This window comes from Canis lupus, chromosome 8, assembly GCF_003254725.2.
Source record: "Canis lupus dingo isolate Sandy chromosome 8, ASM325472v2, whole genome shotgun sequence".
Taxonomy (NCBI): Eukaryota; Metazoa; Chordata; class Mammalia; order Carnivora; family Canidae; genus Canis; species Canis lupus.
This window is the reverse complement of record NC_064250.1, coordinates 36,808,367-36,836,311: the sequence shown is the minus strand read 5'-3', so window position 1 is coordinate 36,836,311 and position 27,945 is coordinate 36,808,367. Positions and strand designations below refer to the sequence as shown.

The following is a 27,945-nucleotide window of genomic DNA, read 5'->3' as shown; positions in this document are numbered from 1 at the left end:
AATTTTTAACTTCACCATTTACAACAGAAATAAAACCTGTAAAAATACCTAGTAAGAAGTCAAAAGAATATCTGCTCAAGTTGGATACAGGAAATTGTGACATTTTACAAAAAGATATTAAGAAAAAACTAAATAGACCAATGCATGCATTAATGAATAGGAAGATCTGATTTTTATAATGATGTCAATTCTCCCCCAATTGATCTAGAAACCCAATGAAACTCCAACCAAAACCCCAACAGGATTTTGTGAAATTTGCCAACTGATTCTAAAATACATAATATTTTAGAAGAGCCAGTACACTTGTAAAAAAAGAAAGGAGCATTTGCTCCACCCATGTGTCAGGACTAATTATAAAGCTAGGTAACTAACCTGTGAAGTAACTAGGCCAAGGTAATGTTGGCATAAAGATTATCTGAACAGTGAGTCTAGAAACAGATCATCCCATATTTGGAACTTAGTCATATGACAAAGGGGCCTGTATAATTTATTGTCCGAACTGGGACACTTATATGGGGAACTATTTTTTTCATAATTATGTCAGGCCAACAAATGCAAACCACTATTAAACTGGACAAATGAGAATATATCCTCAGTATATCTGTGGCAAAGTTTGAAGAGAACAAGTAGGAATAGCCTTTGATGGGAACAAAGACACTTCATCTACAGACGCATGTTGGAAATGGAGTATAGATAAAGATGCAAGAGGGCTGTTAGGTTTGATGATAGGTATTTGCCTTACTACTTTTATTTTCCTAATAAATTGCGAGGCGAGGGCATCAGCTGAGGGTAAATGGAAAAGAAGCCTAGGAAGCTGGGAGCAATAGTAGTCTAGAAAGTAGAATAAATATACTAAGCAAGTATAAGAATTGCCAGGTAGCATCAAGGATTAATTTTAGATTTATGTCATGAATTTATAGTTCAATGAGGACTTTTATGTATTTTTCTCTTGCAATATTTAGCTGCTTAAATAACTACACTGACACATTATGAAATCTAAACTAGTTTTTTTTTTAAAAAAAAAAAGGAAAGTAATGAGAAAAGGGATATTGTGAATAATGAAAATGTGGTGGGGAAATGGTTAGGTCTGCAAGGCTGATGGGACCAGAAAGAGTGAGCAGGGAGGATGGGATAGATATCAAAGAGCAGGCTCCCTAAAATGAAGATGTCAGTGATGGTGCCATTTTTTGGCAATAAAAGGTCATGGGACCATGGGAATGGGGGATCTAGGAATAATATTTGGGTCACAAAGTCATGGATCATAAAATGTTACAGCCAAGGACCAGAGAGGTAAAGTGATGTGCCCAAAGTGTTAAGGGAGAACAATTACTGAGCTCTTTCTATTTGCCAAGCGCACAGAAGTAAAGAAGCAGTAAGTATTGCTGGTGTACTGCTGAAAGGCATCCTTACTTCTTGGCAGTTGCAATCCCTCCATCACTCATTTTGTTAACTTGGAGGCCCAATAGGAGGCAAGAAAAGACACCCTTCTCCTTTTTGTTTTTAAATCATTATGTGAGCCATCTAAGGAAATTAACAATAAAATATTAGTAATTAATAATAAAGCCACTAAATGTTTGCCATGTGTAAACACAGTGGTAGCTGCTTTGGTCGTATTCTGGGTGGAATATAGCTGACCTCTTCCTTAGAAATACATTAAGTCTATCATGAGAAGTGGACTCACAAAAAGAAACTAAATTAATAGCAGAAAATTATGGGGAAGAGGTACTCAACTCTGCATATAAGAGACTGTTAGTAGCTTAGAGTGATAGCACCAGCAGGTGGTCTAAGGGTTTTGAGCCAACACCGTCATCATCCTAAGTAAACAATATTAAGTAAATGTGTGTTCCTCACAGACATAGCTGTGAGACAAATCCTCACAGCTCCTAAACTGCCACTCCAAGCCACTCCCACTTGGCATTACACCTCCCACTACAGGTTAGCTAAAATCTTCTAATGTTCTCTGATCCATCCTAGCCCACATCACCAGAAGGAGGAGAGCTTCAAGTTCATTTTGGATTCTGTGCTGATAATGAAAGAAGCAAGTGACAAGGGAAGGAAGGAAGGAAGGAAGGAAGGAAGGAAGGAAGGAAGGAAGGAAGGAAGGAAGGAAGGAAGGAAGGAAGGAAGGAAGGAAGGAAGGAAGGGAGGGGCGAGCAAGCAAATGGGGGCTGAAAAGGAATCAGTAATTCAGATTGCTCCAAAACGCAAGTTTTGATGTGAATCTGGTTGAACTTTCTTCTCTTTCTCCTTTCCAAAGTCCTAAGGATTTGGCAAGTCAGTGTGAGAAATGTGAGTTTGTTTCAAGTGTGACCAAGTAGCCAATGAGATTGATTTCCTGGCCAGGTATACCTGAAAGTCAGACCAATGGTGCCTTAGTCATAACAATGCCAGCAGCGGGGAATCACACATGTCAGAGCTGCCGGAGGAGTTTCCTTTCATGCACATGATAGCAGGGCTCCATCTCACCTCTCTTTACAATGAGATTTCTGGATCAACTCTGTTGTTCCCACAAATAGACGTTTACATAACTGAGAAAAAAAAAAAAAAGAGCCAAGATATAACTGCCTTTGGCTTTCTAGGAGGATTGTTCAACTTTTTTTTTCATTATTATACTGAAAATGTTTTAAAGGTTTTATAATCACCCTCACTTTCAATGTAATAAAAATCGCTGACTTTCTTTGTAAAACAAATAAATAAATAAACAAGGTAAGTAGGAACTACATGTCATTCACTTTTTAAATTATTTGCTGCTGCATACTACAATACTCTGAGTTTCCTCAGACCCCTAGAGAATGGTGAGGGGAATTAAGAGGCATTCACACACCTGCAGGGCCAGAGATATTTATGATATGTGCTTACGTGCCTAGAATGTTCTGCTCTTATCACTCTTCCTGGTCAGAAACGCCCAGGGATTAGGTCTCTGCTAATCAGCTTCCTGTAGCCTAGTCACCTCCTAAATATTTTCACTATGTTTCTACCTGACTACAAGCTTCAATTCCCCTTCTCAGTGCTCCTGAGAGAGTAAGTATTCCCATTACAACTACGAAGACCAAGGAATCCATCTTTGTGGGAACCACGTGACCATCAATGCAGAGAGCTTCCTAGGGAGAAGGACATAAGGCAAGCACTTAGCTCTGGACAGGAATGAGGAAGCCCAAGAACTTTGTGCTGGGCTATCTGTCCCCCACCTGGTTCTAGAGGCCTGACACTTAAGCAGGGGCTGAGTAAGGAGAAAATGGGAATGACTTTTAAGGTCTAATTACCTGGAAAAGTTTGAAACCCATAGGGTCCCAGGCTGCACCAAGGATCCAATGAGTCAGAATTTTGGTGAGCAGTACCTTACAAAATATATTTTGTAAAGCTCCAGAACAGATTCGTATATACAGATAAGGTTGCAAAACTTTGCCCTACCTTCTTAGTACCAAGAAGTAGGCCCTCAGACTTCACAGAACATCAGTGTTTCTGCCTCCTTCCTTGACTCTAGACCTAATGGTGAGAGTGCATGTGTGACAACCTGCCCTCCTTGAGGTGAGAATGCCAACAGGATGTCAAACATCATATGCCATTGAGATGAAAGGCTGAACGCTATGCTCCACTCACATGGAGCTCCATTGGCTTCACAGTAGAGTAAAAGAACCAAGGGCCAGCTCCTGAAGAAAATCTATTGGTTTTACTCTCAGTTAATACAGATTTCTGACCTGCACAGTTTTGAGACAATGCATTAGGAGCATTAGAGCATCAGCATCAATTTGCTGAGTGGAAGACAGCTGGGGGGGGGGGGGAGAGGGGCATGTGTCTAATGAGAACACCCGCTCACAAAGCCAAGAAGAAAACAAGGCTCATTTCAGCTCTGTTTGAATAACTGATGGGTGAACTCTCAAAGTAAATGACCTGGTTCCTCCAGTGGTACCAGAGCCACAAGATATTTCTGTTCCTAGGCAACAGACAGATGCCTTTATTTCTCATCATTGCTCGGACTGGAATAATTCAATTCCCTGTTGCCCTTAGAGCCCAACCTCTGCTTCCTACTTCTCTGTGGAACAGAGTCTGAAATGGTGCCCTGCCCCTTCCCCGATGCTCTCTCACACACAGACCGTGATTTTCTGAAAGACTCGATCCTGTTCTTTTTGAGCACAAGGAAAGGAACATAATCTAGAACGCCATCTGCCATCCTGAAATAGCCCATAGTGGCACTATTTTTACCCAGTAATTATCAAACAAATAGAGTCATTTGAAAGAGTCACAGCTGTTCCTCAGTGTTATCTCAGTACAAATATGACACGGTGCGTGCTGAGTTTGTTTTCTGCTTTGTGTCTCATGTACACAGAGGCAGCGATAATTTCTCAACCTCCCATCAGAACACAAGTCAAAGTGTGTACTCCACAACTGAGTCACTCTCGGGCAAATTAAAAATCTCTCGTTATCTTGATTACATGGTCGGGGTTTCACTAAATGTGATTCTCATTTAGAAAGTGAATGTAATGAACTATTTCAGAGTGAGTGCTAGGAAGCTTTTCAATCCCACAGAAAACATCAAGTTCTGTCCTGGTTAAATGCAACCTAGAAAAATGTTTGGTATTCATGATATATATATTCATGTTCATATACATGAGCACTTTTAACAAAGAAGCAAGATTCTGCAAAATGGATCCTATTTTTCTTTTTTTAAAAAAAAGATTGTATTTACTTACTCATAAGAGACACAGAGAGAGAGGCAGAAACACAGGAAGAGAGAAAAGCAGGCTCCCTGTAGGGAGCCCATTGCAGGACTCAATCCCAGAACCTGGGATCACGCCCTGAGCCAAAGGCAGATGCTCAACCATTGAGCCACCCAGGCATCCCCTATTTTTCTATTAACAACCTTCATCATAAAATCAGAAAGGTGTCCAATTGAAATAAATGTGCCTAGTAAACTGAACACACTCATTTACACATGCATGTGTGTGTACGTGTACACAAACATACACACACACAGGCAACCCTAGCAAACACTTATCATTCTTTTTGTCCACCTGCATCTGAACCCTGCTTCTGTGTATATGGAATTCCCCAACCTAATGAGGTAGCACTCACATCCCATAGTGACGGGGCAAATGCCAAAAACTTGGCTTTCCCAGCTTCACTTGCAGTTGGAACAAAGGTACATGATCTGGGCATAACCAATCTGATGAACCCACCCAAAAATACAGAGATCACTCAGAGCGCCCTCTGGGAACAGAGATGCTACAAAGAATGCAGAATTCCAGCCACAGCAGGAATGGCCTGGGCATGCAGGGTTCAGTACCAACTGCGCCCAGGCAGCAAGCTGCAGTCTCTACCACTCTCAATAACCGGAGTGTCCACCAGACTCACTCTGCAAGCTGACTCAGGCTCCAACTCTGGCTGCACAGCCACAGCCTGACTCTCCAGCCTTCCCAGGGACCCTGTGAGCCAGGCAACATCATTTCGCACAGTTTAGTTGCTATTTAAATCAACCAGAACTAGTTGATAGCTACAACCAAGAATCCAGAGTCAATGTGTACCTTTTTAAATGTTTTAACCATGTGAACATCAAAAATAAGCTTGGAGTTTCAGTTCTCCTTCAAAATTTTCCAGCTCTTTCCTAATTACTCAGTCTTTCTTTTATGTACATACAATCCACAGGAATTTCTCTAATTCCCCCCTGTTCTGCGACTTCTTACTTTCAGCTACCAAATGTATCCAAAAGTAGGAAGTTGTAGGAGGAAAATGCAGATTGACAGGGCCATTTTCTTATAAGACTAGCCCCTGGGGAATCAAGAAGGATTATGTATCCACACGCTAAAGCCACAGCACTGACCTCAGGTGATGCATAGGCTGGTCTCATCATTTTCAAGTAGTGCCCCTCAAACTCTCATTTGCTTATGAATCTCATAGGGATTGTGATAAAAATGCAGACTCTGCCTCAGCAGGTCTGGGAGACTACAGCTCCCCAAGCTCCCAGGTGGTGTCCGTGCTTGCTAGTCCACACCTGCATATTGCATGGCAAGGTGCTCAAGTGCTTGGGCACTACTCCTAAGTCACCAAAATGCAACTGTCTCAGGCCAGCAAAACAAAACAAAACAAAAAAACACTCAGTGTGTTCTGTCTCCATTTCTGGAGCTCATCTCCTCTACTTCTTAATTTTATATTTAGAATAACTAGACTCTAAAGTGGCAATACATTTCATCATTTGGCACACACGGCACACCAAATGGAAAATTTCTATGTGCAAAGTGTTAGAACATATAAAACAAATTAGATCTTGCTTCGCTGGTTCTGAAAAATCTTAAATCCTATAAGGCTAGCCTATTTAATACAAAGGCCACTTTTGGATCCTACAGATTAAACAGTTAGGGACCTCCACTCTTTTATGATTCCCAAGATTTTCAGTTAGATGGCCTTTAATCTTTTTTCAAATGTAAATGAAAAGTACAAAGGCTTATCTCTGAAGCACAGTAACCCCTGAACACAAGAAATATCCTTTGTACCTCACCCTGGCATAAAATTAAATTTTGTATGTATTTTCTTATCTCAGTTTCCTCTCATGCACTTGATGGAGTTTCCCCACAGCAATGTCTTTAGAAAGAGAATAACTATTTCTCTGCAACATCAACAACACTGTCTTGCAAAGGGTTGCATAACTAGAGTCCATATCCACCATCTTCTATAGAACTCATATACAATTTCAGAAGTAACCTTTTATCCTCAAAATTGGCCAGTATATTTTTCTGAGCATTAATCAATGTAACTTCTGAAGGCAGAACTACTTTTTTGTAACACTGATAACTTCTCATTAAACATGCCCCAAATCCCACAACATGTAAGAAAAGACAGAAGGAGCCACAAGCTCTTTTTTTCATACCTCTGAAAACAATATTGTCAGTCTACAGTTTCCTAGAAGGCCACAGGGTAACTAAGAACATCACCTTACTTTTAACTCTCCTTACATGAAATTCCATCTTTATTATGATGGATAGCTGGGATTAATGGTCAAAAGCAGGAAATAATTCACAAATTATCAAAATATTTTATTACTTCTATTATGAATATTAATCCCTCATGTGTTACAAGAAGATTCTCTGCCTCCTTGGCCCTCTTTGTATCATTCTTCTTCAGGTGTAGAAAAATTATTAGAATAAAAAATATATATTAAAATTATGCTATGAGTAAATGTTATTCACAAAAGAGATTTGTTTTCTGGTAGACATTCTAAAAATATCACTATCCACAACCAACATCTGAACAAAAAGTACAAAGGAGGAGAGGCAAGTGACATGCAGAGTCCTGGTAGAAGGAGGATAGAACACATTATAGCACAGCTGAGATCTCATACCCAAATTTCGCAGGTTTTTACAATTCACATGCTCTTTTCCCAGCATTTATCTACAGTCAATATTTTAACTCATTCTCATTGAGCTATCCTTAACAAATAATTGCTTTTCACAAGAAACCAAACAAGTAGGGATAATTTGCTAATATCACTCCATATCTATGGATATGTTTTAGTATGATTCTCTTCTATAGTGGACTCAAAACAGGTTCTGTAAAGTGAATTGCTTGACAGAAAAGAGTAATGAAGTATTTTTACCAAAATATAAGCCAATTGTGCAAAGCTAAACTCAGTTTTTAGAGATGGTTACACATGCAAACAGACAAGTGTGAACTCCTCTCCTTGAAGAAGAAAACAAGAGGAAATCTGAGCTGGGATGAGGGCCTTTAAACCAAAGTCAGTCCTTTCCTGAACCTTGAGACAAAGATTAGAATTCAGGGTGAGATGTGCCCTTGGTCTCAGCAAGTAACTCCTTACTACTCAGCTGTCTTCTTGGCTACCATGGACAGTAGTGGAGAAGAAATTTTCTTCCCTTGGAAAGAGATAGAAAAGGGCCAAAGAAGGCAGAGTGAGGAGTCGGGGCTACTAAAATCCAGTTAATTTCAGGTGAACTGGTGCAGGGAGATCTCTTACACAGGTTTCAAACCAAGATGGAGCTTCAAATTGGCTATATTAAGTATTTTCTAATTTACTTAAGACAGCTACAAGTATGATAGTGAATTGTGTTCATAGGAAAAATTGTAAATAAATAATCCAGGCATACGTTATGTCTCTAACCCAGGGAATAGTTTATGATTATGCATTTGGTAATTCACTATGCATCAACAAATGCTATAAAACAATGCATCAAATGTTTATAATTGGATTTAAAATCAGGATATGAAGCCATATTCATAGTGTGATTACAACTATTAATAACAACTATTTATTGATTGCTTCTCATATTTTACTTCCAATCCATGACATAATATTGTAAGGGAGCTAAAATCATCCATACATTTACAGATTAAAAAAAATGAAGCTTAAAGAGGCCAAGTAACTTTTCCAAGTTAAATAGAAACATATTACTCCCTTAATCCAAAAAAAGGTAGGAAACAGAAAAAAATAAACAAGGAACAGATAAAACAAATATAAAATAAACAGTATGATGGATTTAAATCCAACATTAATAATAATTACCTTAAACAAAAATGGTCTAAACTCACCAACTAAAAAACAGATTGTAATACTGGATAAAAAGTAAGACTTAACTAATGCAAGCTACTATAAGAAACTTACATTAAGTAAAAAGATATAGAAAGGTATGTAAAATAAATAAATAGATAGAAAAAGAGGAACCACATTAACACTAACCAAATAAAGCTGAATGGCTATACTAAGATCAAAGTAGATTTCAGAATAAAAAATAGTACCAGAAAAAAAAAAAGGATCATTTCATGATAAAGGGATCAATTTATCAGGAGTACATAATTACCCTGAATGTTTATTCGAATAAAAAAGCTTCAAAATGCATGAAGCAAAAACTGAAGATATTAGAAAGTGAAATTGACAAATTCATAATTAGTGTTCAAGAATTCAATACTCCATTTCAATAATTGATAGAAAAAGTAGACCAGAATTCAGTAAGGATCTAAAACACTAAAAAACACTAGCAACCAAAGGGATCTAACTGGCATTTATAGAACACTCCACCCAACAACAACAAAAAAAATACACATCCTGATCGAGTACCCATGGAACATTTACCAAGACCACAATCTGGGCAATAAAACAAGTCTCAATAAATTTAAAAGGATTCACCTCATACAAAATATGTCACATAATTACATAAAGGTAAATATGAAATCAATAAAAAACTATTCTAGACCATCTCCCAAATATTTGGAAACTGGAAAACACACTTCTAAATATCTCATGAGTAAAATAAGTCATAAAAAATTTTTAAATATTTTGACCTGGATGAAAATGAAGGCAAAATATATAAAAATTTGTGGGATGCAGCTAGCACAGTACCTATATTATAAAAAAACAAAGATTTAAAATCAATGCTTCCATCTTAAACTATTGGGACTTCATCAAAATGAAGCTTCTGCCCAGTGAAGGAAACAATCAACAAAACTAAAAGGCAACCTACAGAATGGGACAAGATATTTGCAAATGATATATCTGATAAAAGGTTAATATCCAAAATATGTAAAGATCTTATAAACCTCAACACCCAAAAAATGAATATCCAGTTAAAAATGGGCAGAAGAGGGGTGCCTGGGTGGCTCTGTCAGTTGGGCATCTGCCTTTGGCTCAGGTAATGATCCCAGGGTCCTGGGATCAAGCCCCGCATCAGGCTCCCTACTCAACAGGAAGCCTGCTTCTCCCTCTCCCTCCGCCACTCCCCCTGCTTTTGCTATATCATGTCTCTCTCCCTCACTCTCTGTCAAATAAAAAAATAAGTTTTTTTTTAATGGGTAGATGATATGAATGGACATTTTTCCAAAGGAGATGTATAAATAGCCAATAAATATGTGAAAAGATGCTCAACATCACTTATCATTAGGGAAATACAAATCAAAACTACAATGAGATACCACCTTACACCTGTCAGAATGGTTAAAATCAAGAACATAAGAAACAACACATGTTAATGAGGACTGGAGAAAAGGGAATCCTCTAGCTCTGTTGGTGGGAATGCCAACTGGTGCAGCCACTCTGGAAAACAGTATGGACGTTCCTCAAAAAGTTAAAAATAGAACTACCCTAGGATTCAGCAATTGCACTACTAGGCATTTACCCAAAGAATACAAAAATACCAATTCAGAGGGATGCATGCACCCCAATGTTTATAGCAGCATTATCTACAATAGCCAATTTATGGAAAACAGCCCAAGTGTCCATCAACTGATGAATGGATAAAGAAGATGTGTTATGCCTGTGCATATGTACATGTATAAGATGGAATATTACTCAGCCATAAAAAGAATGCAATCTTACCATTTGCAACAATGTGGATGGAGCTAGAGAGTATTATGCTAAATGAAATAAGTAAGAAATAGACAAATATTATCTGATTTCACTCATATGTGGAATCTAAAAAACAAAATAAACGAGCAAAGGGGGGAGGCGGGAAATAAAGAAAGAGGGAAACCAAGAAAGAGACTCTTAAATATAGAGAACAAACTAACAGTTTGCAGGGGAGCAGGCGGGTGGAAGGGATGAGTGAAACAGGTGATAGGCATTAAGGAATACTCTTGGATGAGCACCAGGTGTTGTATGGAAGTGTTGAATGACTATATTGTACACCTAAAACTAACATTACACTGTATGTTAGTTCTAAACCAAAAGTTATTTCTTTGAAAAAAATAATAAAATTGATAAACTCCTAGCCAGGCCTATCAAAATAAAAAAGAGAAAACACAAATTACTATTTTCAGAAATGAGAGAAGGAAAATCTCTAGGAATCCTACACATATGAAAAGATAATGGGAATATTATTAACAAAATTATGCCAATAGTCCTAACAAACTTTAATGAAATGGAAAAATTCCTTCAAAGACACATCTGACCAAAGTCCATTCAAAAAGAAACAAATCAGGGCAGCCCAGATGGCTCAGTGGTTTAGTGCCACCTTCAGCCCAGGGCACGATCCTGGAGACCCGGGATCGAGTCTCGCACGTCAGACTCCCTGCATGGAGCCTGCTTCTCCCTCTGCCTGTGTCTGTGCCTCTCTCTCTTTCTGTGTCTTTCATGAATAAATAAAAATCTTAAAAAAAAAAAAAAGAAACAAATCACTGATATTAACAAAATAGCCATTCAGAGGTCCTCAGCCTTCATCCTCCCCATAGAAACATGGATTTGACAACAATCCATAGACAAAATACCTTTGTGAGAGCTTTGGGATCTAGGTAGGAGATTAAGACTCATGGTAGAGTCCAACAACTAGGAAAGCCACTTTGAAAAGGCAGGCTTGCCATTTTCAGACATGGCTGCAGACCCAGGAGCAGCCCCATCTCCCTGTGGACTCAGTCCAGCCCAGCTTATCCAAGATCCTACCATCAACCCCACCTGCCCACAATCCTAGAAAACAAGCCTGCCCACCATGGACCCAACTGTGGACTTAGAATTAGCCCTGTGACTCTACTCTTATCCCATTCAACTACAGTCCCAGAGGCAGCCCTGGATACCAGGACATCCAGCAGGAGCCATATTAACCTGTGCCCTGGTAGCAGGTCTACCAACAACAGGCCCAACTGTGGACCTGAAAGCAGCCTCCTCAGCCAGCTTCAGCCCCACTAGATTGTGGCTCTGAAGGGCAGTTCCATATGCCTGTGAACCCAGCAGATCTTTATCTGCTGAAACCAGTCTGTAAATACTAGAAGTAATTGCTCCTTCAAATGCAGATGCCAATGCAAAGCTACAAGGATCATGACGAATCAGGCAGATATGGCGTCAACAAAGGAAACTAACAAAGCTCTAGTAATGACCCTAAAGAAATGGACTCCATCAACTGCTTGATAAACAATTCAAAATTATCAACTTAAGGCAGGTCAATGAACTACAAGAGAATACAGACAACAAAATGAAATCAGGAAAACAATACATGATTAAATGAAAAGTTCAACAAAATAAAAGAAACTGTAAAATTTAAAAAGACAAACTGAAGGACATCACAGTGTCACATATTTGAAGAATTAATATTGTTAAAATGTCCATATTTCCTAAAGTGATCTATAGATTCAAATGCAATCCCCACCAAAATCTCAACGTTTTTTTACAGAAACAGAAAAAAGACCTGAAATAGACAAAACAATTTTGAGCACAAAGAACAAAACTGGCAATATCACACCCTAATTTCAAAATACTATAAAGCTACAGTAATCAAACCACCAGGGTACTTGCATAAAAACACACATAGGGGCAGCTGGGGTGGCTCAGCAGTTTGGCGCCAAATTCCACCCAGGGCCTGATCCTGGGGACCCGGGATCGAGTCCCACATCGGGCTCCCTGTGTGGAGCCTGCTTCTCCCTCTGCCTGTGTCTCTGCCCCTCTGTGTGTGTATGTGTGTCTCTCATGAATAAATAAATAAAATTTTAAAATAAAAAGAAAAAAAACACATAGACCAGGGGTGCCTGGGGGATGCAGTTGGTTAAGTGTCCGACTCTTGGTTTCATCTCAGGTCGTAATTCCAGGGCCCTAAGATCAAGCCCCACATGGGGATCAGAGCAGAATCTGCTTGAGATTCTCTTTCCCTCTCCCTCTACCCCTCCCACTCACTCTCTCTATCTCTCAAATAAATTAAAACACACACACACACACACATACACAGAGAGAGAGAAATAGAACAGAGAATCCAGGAATAAACTGCATACGCTATTAACTGATCTTCAACAAGGGTGGCAAGAACACACAGCGTGAAAAAGAGAGTCTCTTCAATAAATGGTGCAAGGAAAACTGTATGTTCCCATGCAAAACAATGAATTGAACCCTTATTTCACACCATATAAAAATCAACTCAAAATGATTTAAAATCTAAACATAAAACCGGAAACAAAACTCTTAGAAGAAGCCATAGGGGAAGAACTTTCTAAACATTAGACTAGGCAATGATTTCTTGGATACAGCACCAAAAGCAGAGACAACAAAAGCAAAAATAGATAAGTAGGATTACACCAAACTATAACACTTCTGCACAGCAAAGGAAATAATTAACAAAATAGAAAGGCAATCTAAGAAAAAGGAGAAAATATTTTTCAACCTTATTTAAGATAAGAGATTAATACCTAAAACTATACTATATAAAGAACTCACAAGCTCAAAAGCAACAAACTCTGATTAAAAATAGGCAAAGGACCTCAACATATATTTCTCTGAAAAAAACATAAAAATGGCCAAAATGAGTATGAAAAGGTGCTCAAAACCACTAATCATTGGGGAAAAGCAAACCACCTCACACATGCCAGGATGACGATTATCAAAGAGAAAGAAAAGAAAGAAAAGAAGAAAAAAAAGAAAAGAAAAGAAAAGAAAAGAAAAGAGAAAAAGAAAGAAAGAAAGAAAGAGAAAGAAAGAAAGAAAGAAAGAAAGAAAGAAAGAAAGAAAGAAAGGAAAAGAAAAGAAAAAAGAAAAGAAAAGAAAAGAAAAGAAAAGAAAAGAAAAGAAAAGAAAAGAAAGAGAGAGAGAGAGAGAAGGAGGGAGGGAGGGAGGAAGGAAGGAAAGAGTTGGTGAGAATGTGGACAAGAGGGAGTGGTTGGTGGGAGTGTAAATCAGTGGAACTATGGAAAACAATTGGGTGTTTCTTCAGAAAATTACAAATTACAAATTGGGTGTTTCCTCAGAAATTGATCTAGCAATCCCACTTACAGTTATACATCCAAAGGAATTGAAATGGCGGTCTCAAAGAGGTATCTGTACTCCCATGTTCACTGCAGCATTATTTACAATTGGCAATATATGGAAATAAATGTCTATCAATGGATGAAGAAACAAAGAAAACGTGGTATAAATATACAATGGAATATTATTCAGACTTTAAAAATAAATCTTTCCATTTGCAACAACATAGGTGGTCCTAGAGAACATTATGCTAACACATATGCAAATACAGAAAGACAAATACTACATGATCTCACTTGTATGTGGCATCTAAAATAGTCAAACACATAGAAGCAGACAGTAGAATGGTGGTTACCAAGGGCTGGGGAAGGGAGACATGGAGGGGTGTTGGTCAAAGGGTACAAAGTTTCAGTTATGAAAAATAAGTTCTGGAGATTTATGTGCAACATAGGGCCTATGATAACAATATATTGTATGCTTAAAAATTTGCTAAGAGGTAGATCTTATGTTAAATGTTCTTACCACAAAAAAAAAAAAAACTTTAACTTTTCGTATGGAAAAACAAACAATCCAAATGGTTCATATCTGCTAAAGAAATTGAATTTGTAGTTTTAAATAACAACCTCCACAGGGGATCCCTGGGTGGCTCAGCGGTTTAGCACCTGCCTTTGGTCCAGGGCGCGATCCTGGAGTCCCAGGATCGAGTCCCAGGATCGAGTCCCAGGATCGAGTCCCAGGATCGAGTCCCAGGATGGAGTCCCAGGATGGAGTCCCGCGTCGGGCTCCCGGCATGGAGCCTGCTTCTCCCTCTGCCTGTGTCTCTGCCTCTCTCTCTCTATCATGAATAAATCAGTAAATAAATCTTTAAATAAATAAATAAATAACAACCTCCACAACCAGAAGGCTTCACTAGAAAATCCTACCAAACATTTAAAAAAGATAATACCAGTTTTGCACAATTTAAGAAAATAGAAGATAAAGAAACATCTCCCCACTCATTCTATGAGGAAAGAATTATTTTGATACCAAAATTGGGCAATAACATTAAGAAAACTTAGACCAATATTTTTCATGAACAAGAACCTAAACACAAAAATGCTTAGAATCTTATCCAACAACACATTAAAAAAGGATAATACATAAGATCAAGTAGGCTTTATCTGTGTAATGCAAAAATAGGTCAACATTCAAAAATCAAAGTAACTCAACATATTAACACTCAAGAAGAAAAACTAATCTTCTCAATAGATGCAGAAAAATCAGACAAACTTCAGCATACATTCTTGATCAAAATGCTCAGCAAGCTAGGAATAGAAGGCAACAGCCTCATTCTGACGACAGGCAACTACAACAAACCTACAGGTAGCATCAGACTTAATGATAAAAGACTAAAATGCTTTCTCCCTAAGACTGGGGAGATAACAGTCAAAACTATAATGTTTTGTTACATTGTTCTATAAGCATTTCATATTTTGAATGCTAATGTACGTAGTATTGCTTTTTAATTATAAATATTAGTGTTTTAATTGCTAGTAATACAGAAAATTTGTTTTTTTGTATATTTTATCTTACATCCTATGAAATTGCTAGACTCATTTACTACTTCTATATTTCTGTAGATTCCAGTTCATAACTCAGGGCATATCAGTCTTCAAGGTTTGGAGTATTGGGGCAACTCTCACTGAAGATGAACTAGCAAGATTCTTATAAACCACATAAGGAAATGAAACACCATGAGGATGAAAGTGCAAATAGTTTTATTTCTTCCTTTTCCATTTGTACGTCTTTTATTTCTTTTCCCCCCACCATATTGCACTGTACAACAAGAAAATCCAGCAAGAACACAGTCATAGAAATTGACATGCTAATTCTAAAATTTATATGCAAATACAAATAACCTCAATTACCTAAAACAGTGTTGAAAAGAACTTATACTACCTGACTGCAATACACACCTACATACATACATACATACATATATACATACATACAGTAATCAAGGCAGCATGGTATCTATGTAAAGACAGACAAAAAGATCACTGAAAAAGAATAGATTCCAGAAATAATCCCATACATATATGGTCAATCAATTTCCAATAAAAGTGCCAAGGCAATTTGATGGAGAAAGGATAATCTTTTTCAACAAGTGGTGTTAAAACAATTAGAAGTCCAGGGATCCCTGGGTGGCGCAGCGGTTTGGCGCCTGCCTTTGGCCCAGGGCGCGATCCTGGAGACCCGGGATCGAATCCCACATCGGGCTTCCGGTGCATGGAGCCTGCTTCTCCCTCTGCCTGTGTCTCTGCCTCTCTCTCTTCTCTCTCTGTGACTATCATAAATAAATAAACATTAAAAAAAAAAAAAAAAAAAAAACAATTAGAAGTCCATATGCAAAAACAACGAACCTTGACCTTTAGCTCACAACATAAATATTAAATGGATAATAAATGTAATATCTAACATTTTAAAACTTCTAGAAAAAAACCATGGGAAGAAATACTTGTAACTTTCAGTTAGGCAACTATGTCTTAAAGTAGAACAGTAAGCAGAAAATATAAGTTAAAAAATGAAAAATTAGGTTTTATCCAAATTAAAAACTTCTGCTCTTCAAAACACATAGAAAAATGAAAAGGCAAGTGACAAACTACAAGAAAATATGTGCAAAACGTACATCTGACAAGGGACTTGTATACAGAATACATAAGGAACTTTAGTAACATAATAAAAAGACAAAACACTTTTTAATTAGACAAAAAACTAGAACACACACTTCTCTAAAGGAGATATATAGATGGCAAATAAACACATGAGAAAATGTTTGACATCATCAGTCATTGGGAAAATGTAAAAGCCACCATGAGATATCTCCTCATACCTACTAGAATGGCTAAAATAAAAATAAACTGACAATAGTAATTGTTACTATGGATGTAAAATAACTGGAAATCTCATACATTGCTGGTGAGAATATAAAACGGTACAGACACTTTGGAAAACATTTTGGCAATTTTTAATAGTTAAATGTACACATGCCTACCATATGATCAAGCAACTCACCTCCTAGATGTTTACTGAAGAGAGATGAAAACACACATCCAAACAAACATTTGCCTGTGAGCATTCATAACAGCTTCATTCATAACAGTCAAAAACCTAAAACACCAAGTCCACCAACTAGTGAACGTACATCCATAAGATAGAATACTCCTCCATGTAAAAAAGAACAAACAACTGATATATACAAGAACAGTGACGAATCTGGGCAGCCCGGGTGGCTCAGCCGTTTAGCACTGCCTTCGGCCCAGGGTGAGATCCTGGGGACCCAGGATCGAGTCCCACATTAAAAAAAAAAAAAAAAAAAAAAAAAAACAATGATGAATCTCTAAAGTACTATGTTAGAAAGAAGCTGGTCATAAGACAACATAGTATATGATTCCATCTTTAAAATGAAAACTCCAGGCCTGAAATGGCATCACCTAGATTAAGTCCCCAAATCAGTAAATCAAAACATAATACCTAACCCACAGTTTCAACCCCCCGTAATGTAACCTTCAGTCAGTCAACATCGAATGGTCAATACTAGGAAACTGACTGATCTGTCTTTTCTGCTCGTCTTAAAAGGCCAAACTTGCCTAACCAATATGCATTTCTTGGTAACAAATTCCTTTATTTTTTCATGCCCACCATCTTGAAAAGGCTTTTTTATTTTTGTTTAGTTTAGTAGAGCTCCCCTCTACTTGCTAAATGGGATGCTGCCCGATTCATGTATTATCTAATAAAGTCAATTAGATCTTCGGATTTTCTCATTTGAATTTTGCTTTTTAACACTAGCTATATGAAATTTTAGAAAAGGCAAAACTGTATGATAGAAAACATGACTAGTTGCCAGGGGGTGGGAACAGGGGGTAGGGGACTGTCTGCACAGGGGCATGAGCAAAATTTTGGGGGTGAGGAAAATGTTCTAATTATAAATGCAGTTACAAAACCATACATTTTTCAAAACTTACAGAATAGTGCACTTAAGATTGGCAAATTTTGTTGCATGTAAATACTTCAATAAAGCTATAAGAATATAAGCATATAGCAATAAAGTATGAAAATGTTATTAAAGAAAGTAAAAAGCACCTGTAATTCAACCATCCAGACTCTACCATGGTCAAGACTTCTGTGCATTAAAATGTTTATATTCCTACCATTAAAAATGATCTTTGTAACTGAGGATTGATGGAGGGAGGAGGTGGGGGAGGGGCTAGATGAGTGATGGGTATTGAAGAGGACACTTGTGATGAGCACTGGGTGTTGTACGTAAGTGGTGAATCACTGAATTCTGCTCTGGAAACCAATACTGTACTGTATGTTAACTGACAAAATTTAAATTAATAAAAAGAAAAAATGATCTTTGTAAATTTTCAAACTTAATTTTGTGAATTATTTTGTAATCTACTTTTTCTTCACTTAACATGAGCATTTCTGTGTCCATAAAGAAATAGTACAACATGACTTCTAGTGCTTCAAAATTGTCCACTGTGCACATGCAAAATAACATGTTCAGGTTCATTCCCAGGGTTTGCTCTGTGAGCAATGTGGTGATGAATCTCATTACTGAGAATCCAGCTCTCTGATCACCACTTCCTATATTTCTAGTTCACTCTTCTTAGAGTTCCCACTCTAAACTACCCCTCCCCATTCTTCCAGGACCTACATTCCTTGGACCCCACTTCCTTTCCAATGCCCCTCACCCTCCTCAAGATGTTCTTCCTCCCTCTCCTAGCTTACAGCTTTGCAGTTCACTGCACACTCCCTCTACTCACTTGCATCTTTCCACTGCCTGGGACCCATTTAGCAAAACCACACCCTGCTAAAAGCCAACTCTCTGCCCACCCTGCTGACTTTCCGTCTCAAGACAGCTGAGCAAGGCTGGAGAAAACGCTGGGTGAGCTGAGTAGCCTTGTGTCATATTCCTGGCCACAAACCTCAGAGGGATTCTCAATGCTTGTGGCAATCTTTCCCTATGTCCCAGTCCACCCTCCACCCAACCCCACTCTCCTAGTCCTGTGCCTCACTATCTATTGGGAGGGGCTGATGTTCTTATTTCCAATCCATTACAGACCAATACTTTTGTAAAAGACTATTAAACTATCTCAGCAATGCCAACTGCTACAAAAGTTTCTAAATGCTTAGTCTCACTTTCTGTACTTACCTCCTGGAAGGGCAATAACCAAGAGCTCACCAAGGGTTCCTCCCCACTAACCCCTGCCACCCCTTACACTGCAGTCTCAGAGGACCCGCACTCCCTCTCCTTTCTCCCCAAACTGCCAGCACATCCTACTGCTCTTGGCTGACCTTGTTTCCTCTTTCACAGACAAGGAACGAAGGACCTATCTATCTCAAGGCACTCTTCCTCTCCCTGTACTACCGATGAAGTGTCCACATTCCCATCTAAGGCTAAGGTTCCATTTAGACACTAGTCACACCGATTCAAAGGCTGGATTCCATCCAGTCCTCTTTCTCTCCTCACATACAGTTTCGTCTCTACCACATCACTCCCATCAGACTAAATGCTATTGTTTCTCCCATCTTAAATAAATCTCTCTGATCTCAAGTCCTGTGCACCCTCTTAAAGCACTCTCCTTTTATCCTATTGCACTTTCTCCAGTCATTCTTCTCCTTTCCTTAACCTACTCCAAACAGGTTTGCCTGGCCCCTCCATCAAAGGGTTTCTCAAGGCCAAAGTCATCTACTTTGTAAAATGTGACAGCGGGCAGTCTTTGAAGCAGACACTTGTGATGGTCTGCTTCACATCCCCTGGGCCCACCTCTGGTCTCAGCTATAGCTGTGATTCTATGCCCACTGACAACATTGCTTATCAAGCACCCACATCACTTCTCTCTGCTTTTCTGCCTCAGTCTTTCTCCCATGGGAACTTGCTAAGTACAGTAGAGGAGAGAAAACCCTTAACCAATAAAAATCCCAGCTCCCCACTATTTGAATAGACATTCTGGTGGCACTCTGTATCCTTCTCAGAAGTGTCAGGGAAGTTAATCCCCATAATCAAAAGCAGTCACCTTGATAACACACCCTTTGCTGGCATTCCTCCTCAAGACCTCACCTCCCCCAGTTTCTCACTCCTACTCCTAGGATCACCCCCAAAAAATTTTTTTAAGATTTTATTTATTTATTCATGAGAGATACAGAGAGAGAGGCAGAGACATAGGCAGAGTGAGAAGCAGGCTCCCCGCAGGGAGCCTAATGGGGAGCCCTGGACCCAAGGATCACAACCTGAGTCAAAGGCAGATGCTCAACTGTTGAGCCACCCAGGTGTCCCTCACCTCCCACATTAATATCTGTACCCAGGAACCTGTCTGCAAGGCCTGCTTTTAAAAGAACCCACACAAAGGTAATCCTTACCTAACTGATCATATCTGGCATGGTTGATCATTCTCTCTTCCTCGAAACAAATTTTTACTTGGCTGCTACAATAGTTAACTCTCCTGTTTTTCCTCCTAACTCCCTGATTGTTCCTTCACAATCTCTACTAGTCCCCTCCCTGACCCCTGAATCATTGGCCACTTCTTTTCCATGCTTATGCTTACTCCTTTGGAGATCATAGCTTTAAATATCACCCAAATGCGGATGACTCTCAAATTTCTATACTGAGACCAGCTCTTTCCCCTGAACTCCAAACTCAGACATCCAAATGCCAAATCAGTGTCTCTACTAGGATGTTTCATAGACATCTCAGTTTCAATATTTCCAAAGCTAGACTCCTGATCCTTTCCTACAACCCTCATCTGCCTAAGCCTACTTTTCCAATCTTTCCTCCAAGTTCATGGCAGCCCCTTTCACTTGCTCCAGTCAAAATCCTTAGAGTGATCTTTTGTATCTCTCTTTCTCTCCTACCCCAAATTCAGCCTATTAGCCAATGCTATCAGTTCTATCCTCAAAATAGGATATATCAGATTAGAGATTGGTGGGAGACAGCAAGGCGCAAATGTGTACATGTGTGTCTATCTCCAAAATCTGACTAGGTCTCACCCCTTAACACTGCTACCCACTGAATCAAGCTACATTTTATATACCTGGTGTCACCCTTTATTTACTTTTAGTCAATTCTCAAAAAAGCAGCCAGAGCAGTACTGTTAGGATGTATATTAGATCATGTTACTTCTGTTATCAAACTCCTTTTTAGCTTTGGTTCTCAAAATAAAACTCAATGTCTTCCTACTTACTAGGTCTCAAGTCTACCCCAACTGGCCCTCAACCATATAAACTCCCCTCCTCCACTCTCTCTTGAGTCTAGCTAGGCTGGCCGCTTCACTGTTCTTCAACCACACCAGGCACATTCCTGGCACTTCCTTTTCAGATTCCTTTGAGGGCTATAGGGATAACATTTGAGTAGAAAGATACGAAGTTCATGTGTTAATTTGACATTGATGAAAAAAAGACTCTCTCAGTCTTTTTTTCATCAATGTCAGTTTTAAATTTATACAAACCACTCAAGTTTATTATAAAAAATCTAGATCCCCTTTCATGTAGAAAAACTTTGCCTGGGGATCCCTGGGTGGCGCAGCGGTTTGGCGCCTGCCTTTGGCCCAGGGCGCGATCCTGGAGACCCCGGATCGAGTCCCACGTCGGGCTCCCGGTGCATGGAGCCTGCTTCTCCCTCTGCCTGTGTCTCTGCCTCTCTCTCTCTCTCTCTCTCTCTGTGAGACTATCATAATAAATAAAAATTTATTGAAAAAAAAAAACCAGAAAAACTTTGCCTGGATATAAGGATTGATAAGTAAATGAATAACATAATTACCAATCTATTCTTATGGTAAATTATTTGGCATAATAGTTTTGAATAGCTTAACAATCATCCTATTATATATACATGTACATCTGTAGTTCCATGCAAAATTAAGGTTTAATTAATCCACCAAGAGGCATAAGATAAGCTTGTTCCTTTAACTCTCCTTAGCAAATTAACTTGGATTCAGATAGCATTGAAAAGAGTATGGCAGTGCAAACATGCCCTCTACCTTGGTCTCCTATTAACTTGAAGGACTTTGTGATTTATAGTTAATGAATTTTAAAAAGAAAAAAGCTTTGTGGAAACACGAAGCTAATATCAATAAATTTATCTGGGTCCTTTCAGAAAAAGAAAGGAAAGTATTCAGTAAAGTACACATAGTTCATATCATCTTGCCTCCTGTTTCCTATCAAAACAAGTGTCATGAGAGAAAAATCCAAGAAAACGTCTTAAGAACCAAAGTACTAGAAATTAAGATCCCAAAGTTCTTTCTACAGACAAGTGAAGTGAGAGTGGGGAGGTATTTGCTGCATATGTCACAGCTATGCAAGTAGGAAAAAGTAAGCAAAAGTATTTGTAAAATTTAGGTAAACCCTATGGGGTACATTTGCTCTCTAAGTTTGAGTTGCCCAATTGCAAAATGCAGGCTTCCTCCTGCCAATTAAAACTTGAATGAACAAAAAAAATAAAAATAAAAAAAATAAAAAAATAAAAATAAATAAAAAAACTTGAATGAACATAGCAATGGGGACAAAGATATCCAGCCTGTAAAGGGCCCAGTAGCCCAAAGGTCGGAAATGATTTCAGTTCTTCTGGCTTTAAAGCTGTGTTTGTTCGGGACGCGTAAAGAACAATAAAAAGTTAAACTCTGTGCTTTAAAAAAACAACAGTAATTCAACAGGCAAGGAAACTCTGTTTATAGTAACAACTTGAATCGAAAGAAAAGAAAGGAAAAGAAAGAGAAGAGAAGAGAAGAGAAGAGAAGAGAGAAGAGAAGAGAAGAGAAGAGAAAAGGAAAGGAAAGAAAAGAAAAGAAAGAAGAAAGAAAGGAGGGAGGGAGGGAGGGAGGAAGGGAAGGAAGGAAGGAATGATGAAGGAAGGAAGGACGAAGGAAGGAAGGAAGGAAGGAAAGAGAAAGAAAGAAAGAAAGAAAGAAAGAAGAAAGAAAGAAAGAAAGGAAAGAAAGAAAGAAAGAAGAAAGAAGAAAGAAAGAAAGAAAATCCCAATTCTTTCTTTCAAATAAAAAAAGGTCTTGAATTTTTAAATGATCCTTTAGAGCAACTGTCATTTTCATAACTTCCAGTTCAATCCCTTCGCTCTGTCACAGTCAAAAAGATGTGATGTTAGCCTCAAGAGTAGTCAGAAGAATGTTCAAGTTCACTAATGATCACTGACATGTACAAGAGCAAACAGAAGCAATAGACACATTTCTCCAAAACAACAGATTTTGTCAAATGCATCTGATACAGAGGACATCAAAGGGATAGACATAAGAGAATCCCTTTCTATTTCTTCACTTTCTTCAAAGTGTTCACAATCTAGCTACTGGGTAGATTTAACAAAAGCAGACCAAAATGTTTTTCAGTTTAAAGATAACCAGTTAAAATTAAAGAATTTCAAATTAAAGAGACTCAGATTTCCAAAAGACTTCATAAAAATTGTTAATCTAGAAATTCTCTGTGGCTTCTAATCATGTGTATTTTTTGAATACAAAAGCAGTGACACAGGATTGAGCCATTCCTTTTTCTAAAACCAAACTGAGTGAGCTAGGGTACTCCCCAGCATTCTCTGTAACTGAAAAAAGCCAGGGATCCAGCTGTAAATGTGTACCCACACAGGGACTACTGAGTGGTGCCTTGCTATTGTTTTTTGTTGTTGTTTCTTTAATTTTAATCACACATTGTTCCCTCCAAAAGGATCCTGATAGTCTGGGAGACCAAACTGCTGTCTGTAGATGAGCCTAGGAAACCTTCTGTTACTTCCTACACATGTAAGCATTCAGCCCCGGGGAGATCCCAAGGGATTTCTACCCCATTTCAGTAGATTCTGGAGCCAGATTGGTCCCTCATCCCCAAAACTAGTTCCAAATGACAGAGAACCACAGGGCTAACCTAATCCAATGACTTCCTCTCATTTGGGTGACTGTACCATTAATTATTCTGTTTGTCAAATCTTCAGGCTCTCCCCCTCCATTGGCTTTTGCCCATCAAGCCTATAAATATACTCAAATCTTTCCTTGGTTAAGGGGATGCTAAGCCACCCTCTCATCTCCTTACCTTGTACGGATTTCTTGACAAAACAGCCTATAGTCACTGGCTCTACCTGTTTGGCTCCCTTTATCCTTCATTTCTCTAATCTGGCTGCTTCAATTCCCTTAAGCAACTAAAGGGAATAACCCACCAGTCTTCAGCCACCTCTCGTCACCGCCACTTTGAAGACCTTTGTTCATTATCTTGATCTCCAAATCTGCTTCTTCTCTTACCTTCTGTATCAAACAATGAGATTTTCATCCAACCAGTTGTCTAATCTTAAAAGCTCTATAATCTTTCATTTCTCCTTCACTCTGTGTATCTAATCTCAAACATATAAACCCTGGATTCTACCTCCACCTTGTCTCTTTCATCCCTATTTTCCCCACACATTACCTGAGCTCAGTCCCTGAGCACCTCTTGTATGGCTTGCTCCAATAACTGCTAGCTCACTTCTGCCCCTGCCCCATCCTGCACCTCCTGTGTCCCCCACCCAGGTTTCTTCATCGTCTCTCCCTCTCCACTGTGTTCCACAAGGCTCCCTCCCAGCTTAATTACAGTTTCTTGAACAGGAGAGAAAAAGACAAAAGCATAGTTAGCCCTGAGGGACTGACACATTTCCCTAAGTAAACCCATAGGAATCAAATGCAATAGCAAATGGACTGTGACTTGCTGGCCTAAAAGATAAATGAAAATTTTCTTAATGCCACAAATGAAGTCCTCTGGGACGAGGCTCCAACCCAGCTCACCTGTACTCGCCCCCATGCCCCTCCCCAGATTGTTCCTACATGTCCATTTCCCATGATCAGCTGTGTACTTCCAGTACTCAGACCTGTGCTTGGGTGGACCCCACTGCTTCCATGTACCTGCATGCCTCATTTCTTTCCCACTGTGAAGCTTTCTCTGCTATCTCCAGGCCCCATTCAAATGTCCTCTCCTGCAGGTAACTTTTCCTGTTGCATCAGTGGAATTGTCACTTCCTTCAGCATTTCTTCACAACTCTGGCTGCACGCTCTCCTGGCACATAGTGTCCATTTGCATCAGGTACTTGGGACTGCAGGGTCTTCATATTGCAAGAACCCAGTACAGTACTCAGCCTGTAGTCAAAATCCAATAAACAAACACCTTTCAGTGGTTAGGGCTGACCCAAGTAAAGAGATGTTTTTGCCCTGCAGAGGCCTCCTACTGTCTACTTCTCCTACTGTCTACACCAAACATGATGGAGGAGTTGCATAATTTATTGAGATGTCAGTCTGTGCTTTCTTCCTGCTTCTATTGCTATCAGCATTTTTCCTTCTCCCTCCCAAGAAGATAAAAAACTGTATGTGTGGAGTTCTGGACTCCTTGGCCAGAGTCACATGAAATGTGTAATGGTTTTTTGTATCGTAGGGTGAGTGGAAGCTGCAAGGTATCCAAGCAAATTTCTGTTCAGACAGTAGTTTGTGGAGGAAAGGTAATATCAAAGGGGAATAGAAATGGATATCCTTGAAGACAAAGAAAGGATTGAGTTTAACAGACTGTACTCTGTCAGAAACCCAGACCCCATTCCCACTGTGCCTGCATAGGTGATAGGAGGGACCACTCCAGGAAACCTACAGTGAATGTACTATGAATCAGAGGGGCCACTGATGTGAGCAGCTGAGAGTCAACTGGCTTGGCTTTGATGTTATTCCAATCTTCAGCTGCAGCATATAAGACTGTGCAAGCGTCATGATGGAGCCGATGGTGGACAGTAGACTGGGCCCTATGCCAAATCTGTGCACTGCATCAGCCTGGGATTCTTATATGAGCTCAGGGAGTGGGCAAAGTTACCTTAGTAATGACTGAGATTGAATTTCCCCTCCAACCGGACAACTAATTCCATGTAATTTAGAGAAATAAAGGAATGTGACCTAAAACAATGAAAATATTGTAATCTAAAATTAATACCTACTATACAATGTTCACTCAAATCCCTAGGAAAATTACAAGATCTCCCAGAACATCCTTCAGACAGCTTTGGGACAGAACATTGGCCCATTCTGGCTTTGAATACACATTACCTAATACACCACGATGCTCTTACATAAGAAATAAAAGTTTCTTGCACATATACATCTGTTTGAAACTGTTAGAAAGGGCAGCCCGGGTGGCTCAGCAGTTTAGTGCCGCCTTCAACCCAGGCCCTGATCCTGGAGACCTGGGATCGAGTCCCACATTGGGCTCCCTGTGTGGAGCCTGTTTCTCCCTCTGCCTGTGTCTCTGCCCCCCCACCCTCTGTGTCTTTCATGAATGAATAAATAAAATCTTTTAAAAAAATGAAACTGTTAGAAAGTCTTCTTTTTGTGTGTGCTGTGACTCTTCAAATCATACTCGTTCTCAAAGGCAAAGGCAGAAACAACCCAGGGTGACCAATTTCAGCTTTGCAAGGTACAAGGATGTAGAGAAAACGCGGCCATCTGGGGAAGTACAATTCTCAAGCATGGCCACAAGGTGGCAGAGTGACCCTGTCACCAGAAGCATACTGTCAACGGGTAAGTTTGGAACCTAGGATGTTGAAGAATCCAAGCGACCTTTAATATAGGTGAATATGAAAAGCATGCTCCTAGAGGACTCTCCTGCTGAGGGATTTATACTCATATTATTAATATTCCAGGTTTGAATGCCTGAGCAGCTCAGTCAGTTAAACATCTGCCTTTGGCTCAGGTCACAATCCCAGAGTCCAGGGATCCAGCCCCCGCATCCAGTTCCCTGCTCAGCGAAAACAGTCTTTTCACCCTTTGCCCCTCACCCCACTCGTGCTCTTTCTCTTGCAAATCTTTTCTAAAAATATTCCCGTTTTAGAAGCAGGCCTTCCACGAACCTTATGGATGCTGAGCCCCTGGCTCAAGGATCAGCCTGCCATGTTCAGTGGAGGATCACGCCTGTAATGACATCTGGCCCTGATTGCTAGCAAAAAGTTACCCCTTGAACAGGGGTCTCATCTGAAACCCCCTCAATCCCAAGGCTCTGGCAGAGCCTCCAAAAAAGAAAGAGAATAGATGGTACATATCTGCATTGAGAAAAACGAATTCAGCTCCTCATCTGGGTGAGTGCCATGTCGACACAAGAGCTGCTATCAGCACACTGAGCTACCAAGAGACTCTGAGAAGCAGGAACAAAAAGCTGGAAGAGACTGTGATAAATCAAGTGCCAGGAATTAGATTTCTTTGACCTGAATGAAAAAGGATGTGAGAGTCGAGAACTGCAGCTGACCTCAGAGTTACACAAAAATTGGCTTCTAGCCCAGTGGTTCTCCAAGTTGGCTTGCCTCAGAACCCTGGAAGTGATTAAGGCAGATTGCTGAGCCCCACACACTCCCCATCAGGAGGGCTGGAGGGAGACCTGACCAAACATTTCAAACAAGTCCTGGAGGATGCTAATGCTCTTGTCCCATAACCACCTTTGCAAACCACTGTTCTAGACCCAAAAAAGGAGGTCTCACTAACCTGGGCATGGATACGTTGGGAGAGATAGCATGCAAGTCTGTGAGCCAGGCTGAAAAACCTTTTGTTATATTATCTACAGCTTGAAATTTATTTTTGTAGAAAAAGTTTGGCTAGTTTTTTTTTTTTTTCTTAATCAGTACACTGCTGGTGAAATTATAAGTTGCTGCAATCTTTTTTTTTTTTTTTTTTTTTTTTTTTTTGCTGCAATCTTTCTGAAGGAAAACTTGGCAACATCAGATTATCAAATGAGCACATCCTTTGATTTAGCAGCTCCATACCTAGAAGTAAATAATAAATAAATGTTCATTAAAAGACAATTGTTAAAATAAATAAGTAAATAAATAAAATTTTTAAAAAGATAATTGTTAAATCATAAAATAATCATCTTCCATGAGACAATATTCACAATGTACTATTAAGTGAAAAAGTGAGTCCATGTAGTATATATTATTGTACTACTCAGTCCTAATCAAAATGCCAGTCTATTAACTGATTTTTTAACTTCAGTGAAGATATTAATTGCACTGCCTCCTTCATTGAAAATCTTTTGTGATAGCAAATAATGTAACAACTTCTCTTAATCTCAATGTCTTCATATGCTAAATGGAGATAAAAATCAGGATTTATGAAAGGTAGGTTTCTTTAAGGCCTTAAAGAAATTAAAACAAGTGCTTTGAAAACAGAAAGACATCATCAAACACCTGTTCAGTTTTATGAAGATGCTAGGATATGTGCCATCATATTAATACAGCAAATACCATAATACCTTTTCAAGTAATAGTT

The 27,945-nt window shown here is 39.2% G+C and overlaps 1 protein-coding gene across 9 annotated transcripts in view; it reads right to left on the bottom strand.

The window, feature by feature from the left end:
• Positions 1 to 27,945, bottom strand: part of SYT16 (synaptotagmin 16) — a 240,768-nt gene that overhangs the window by 199,122 nt on the left and 13,701 nt on the right. For 2 of the 9 annotated variants that reach the window (XM_035719794.2, XM_035719796.2), the window contains one exon: positions 27,163 to 27,440. The exons of 5 other annotated variants lie outside the window; for them this stretch is intronic. In XM_035719794.2, the coding sequence (XP_035575687.1) occupies positions 27,163 to 27,193 (31 nt within the window). In that variant the 5' untranslated portion in view covers positions 27,194 to 27,440. Of the gene's footprint in view, positions 1 to 24,561; positions 24,793 to 27,162; positions 27,441 to 27,945 lie in introns of all 9 variants that reach the window. 2 more of the 9 variants (XM_049113235.1, XM_049113236.1) reach the window with 2 other exon arrangements.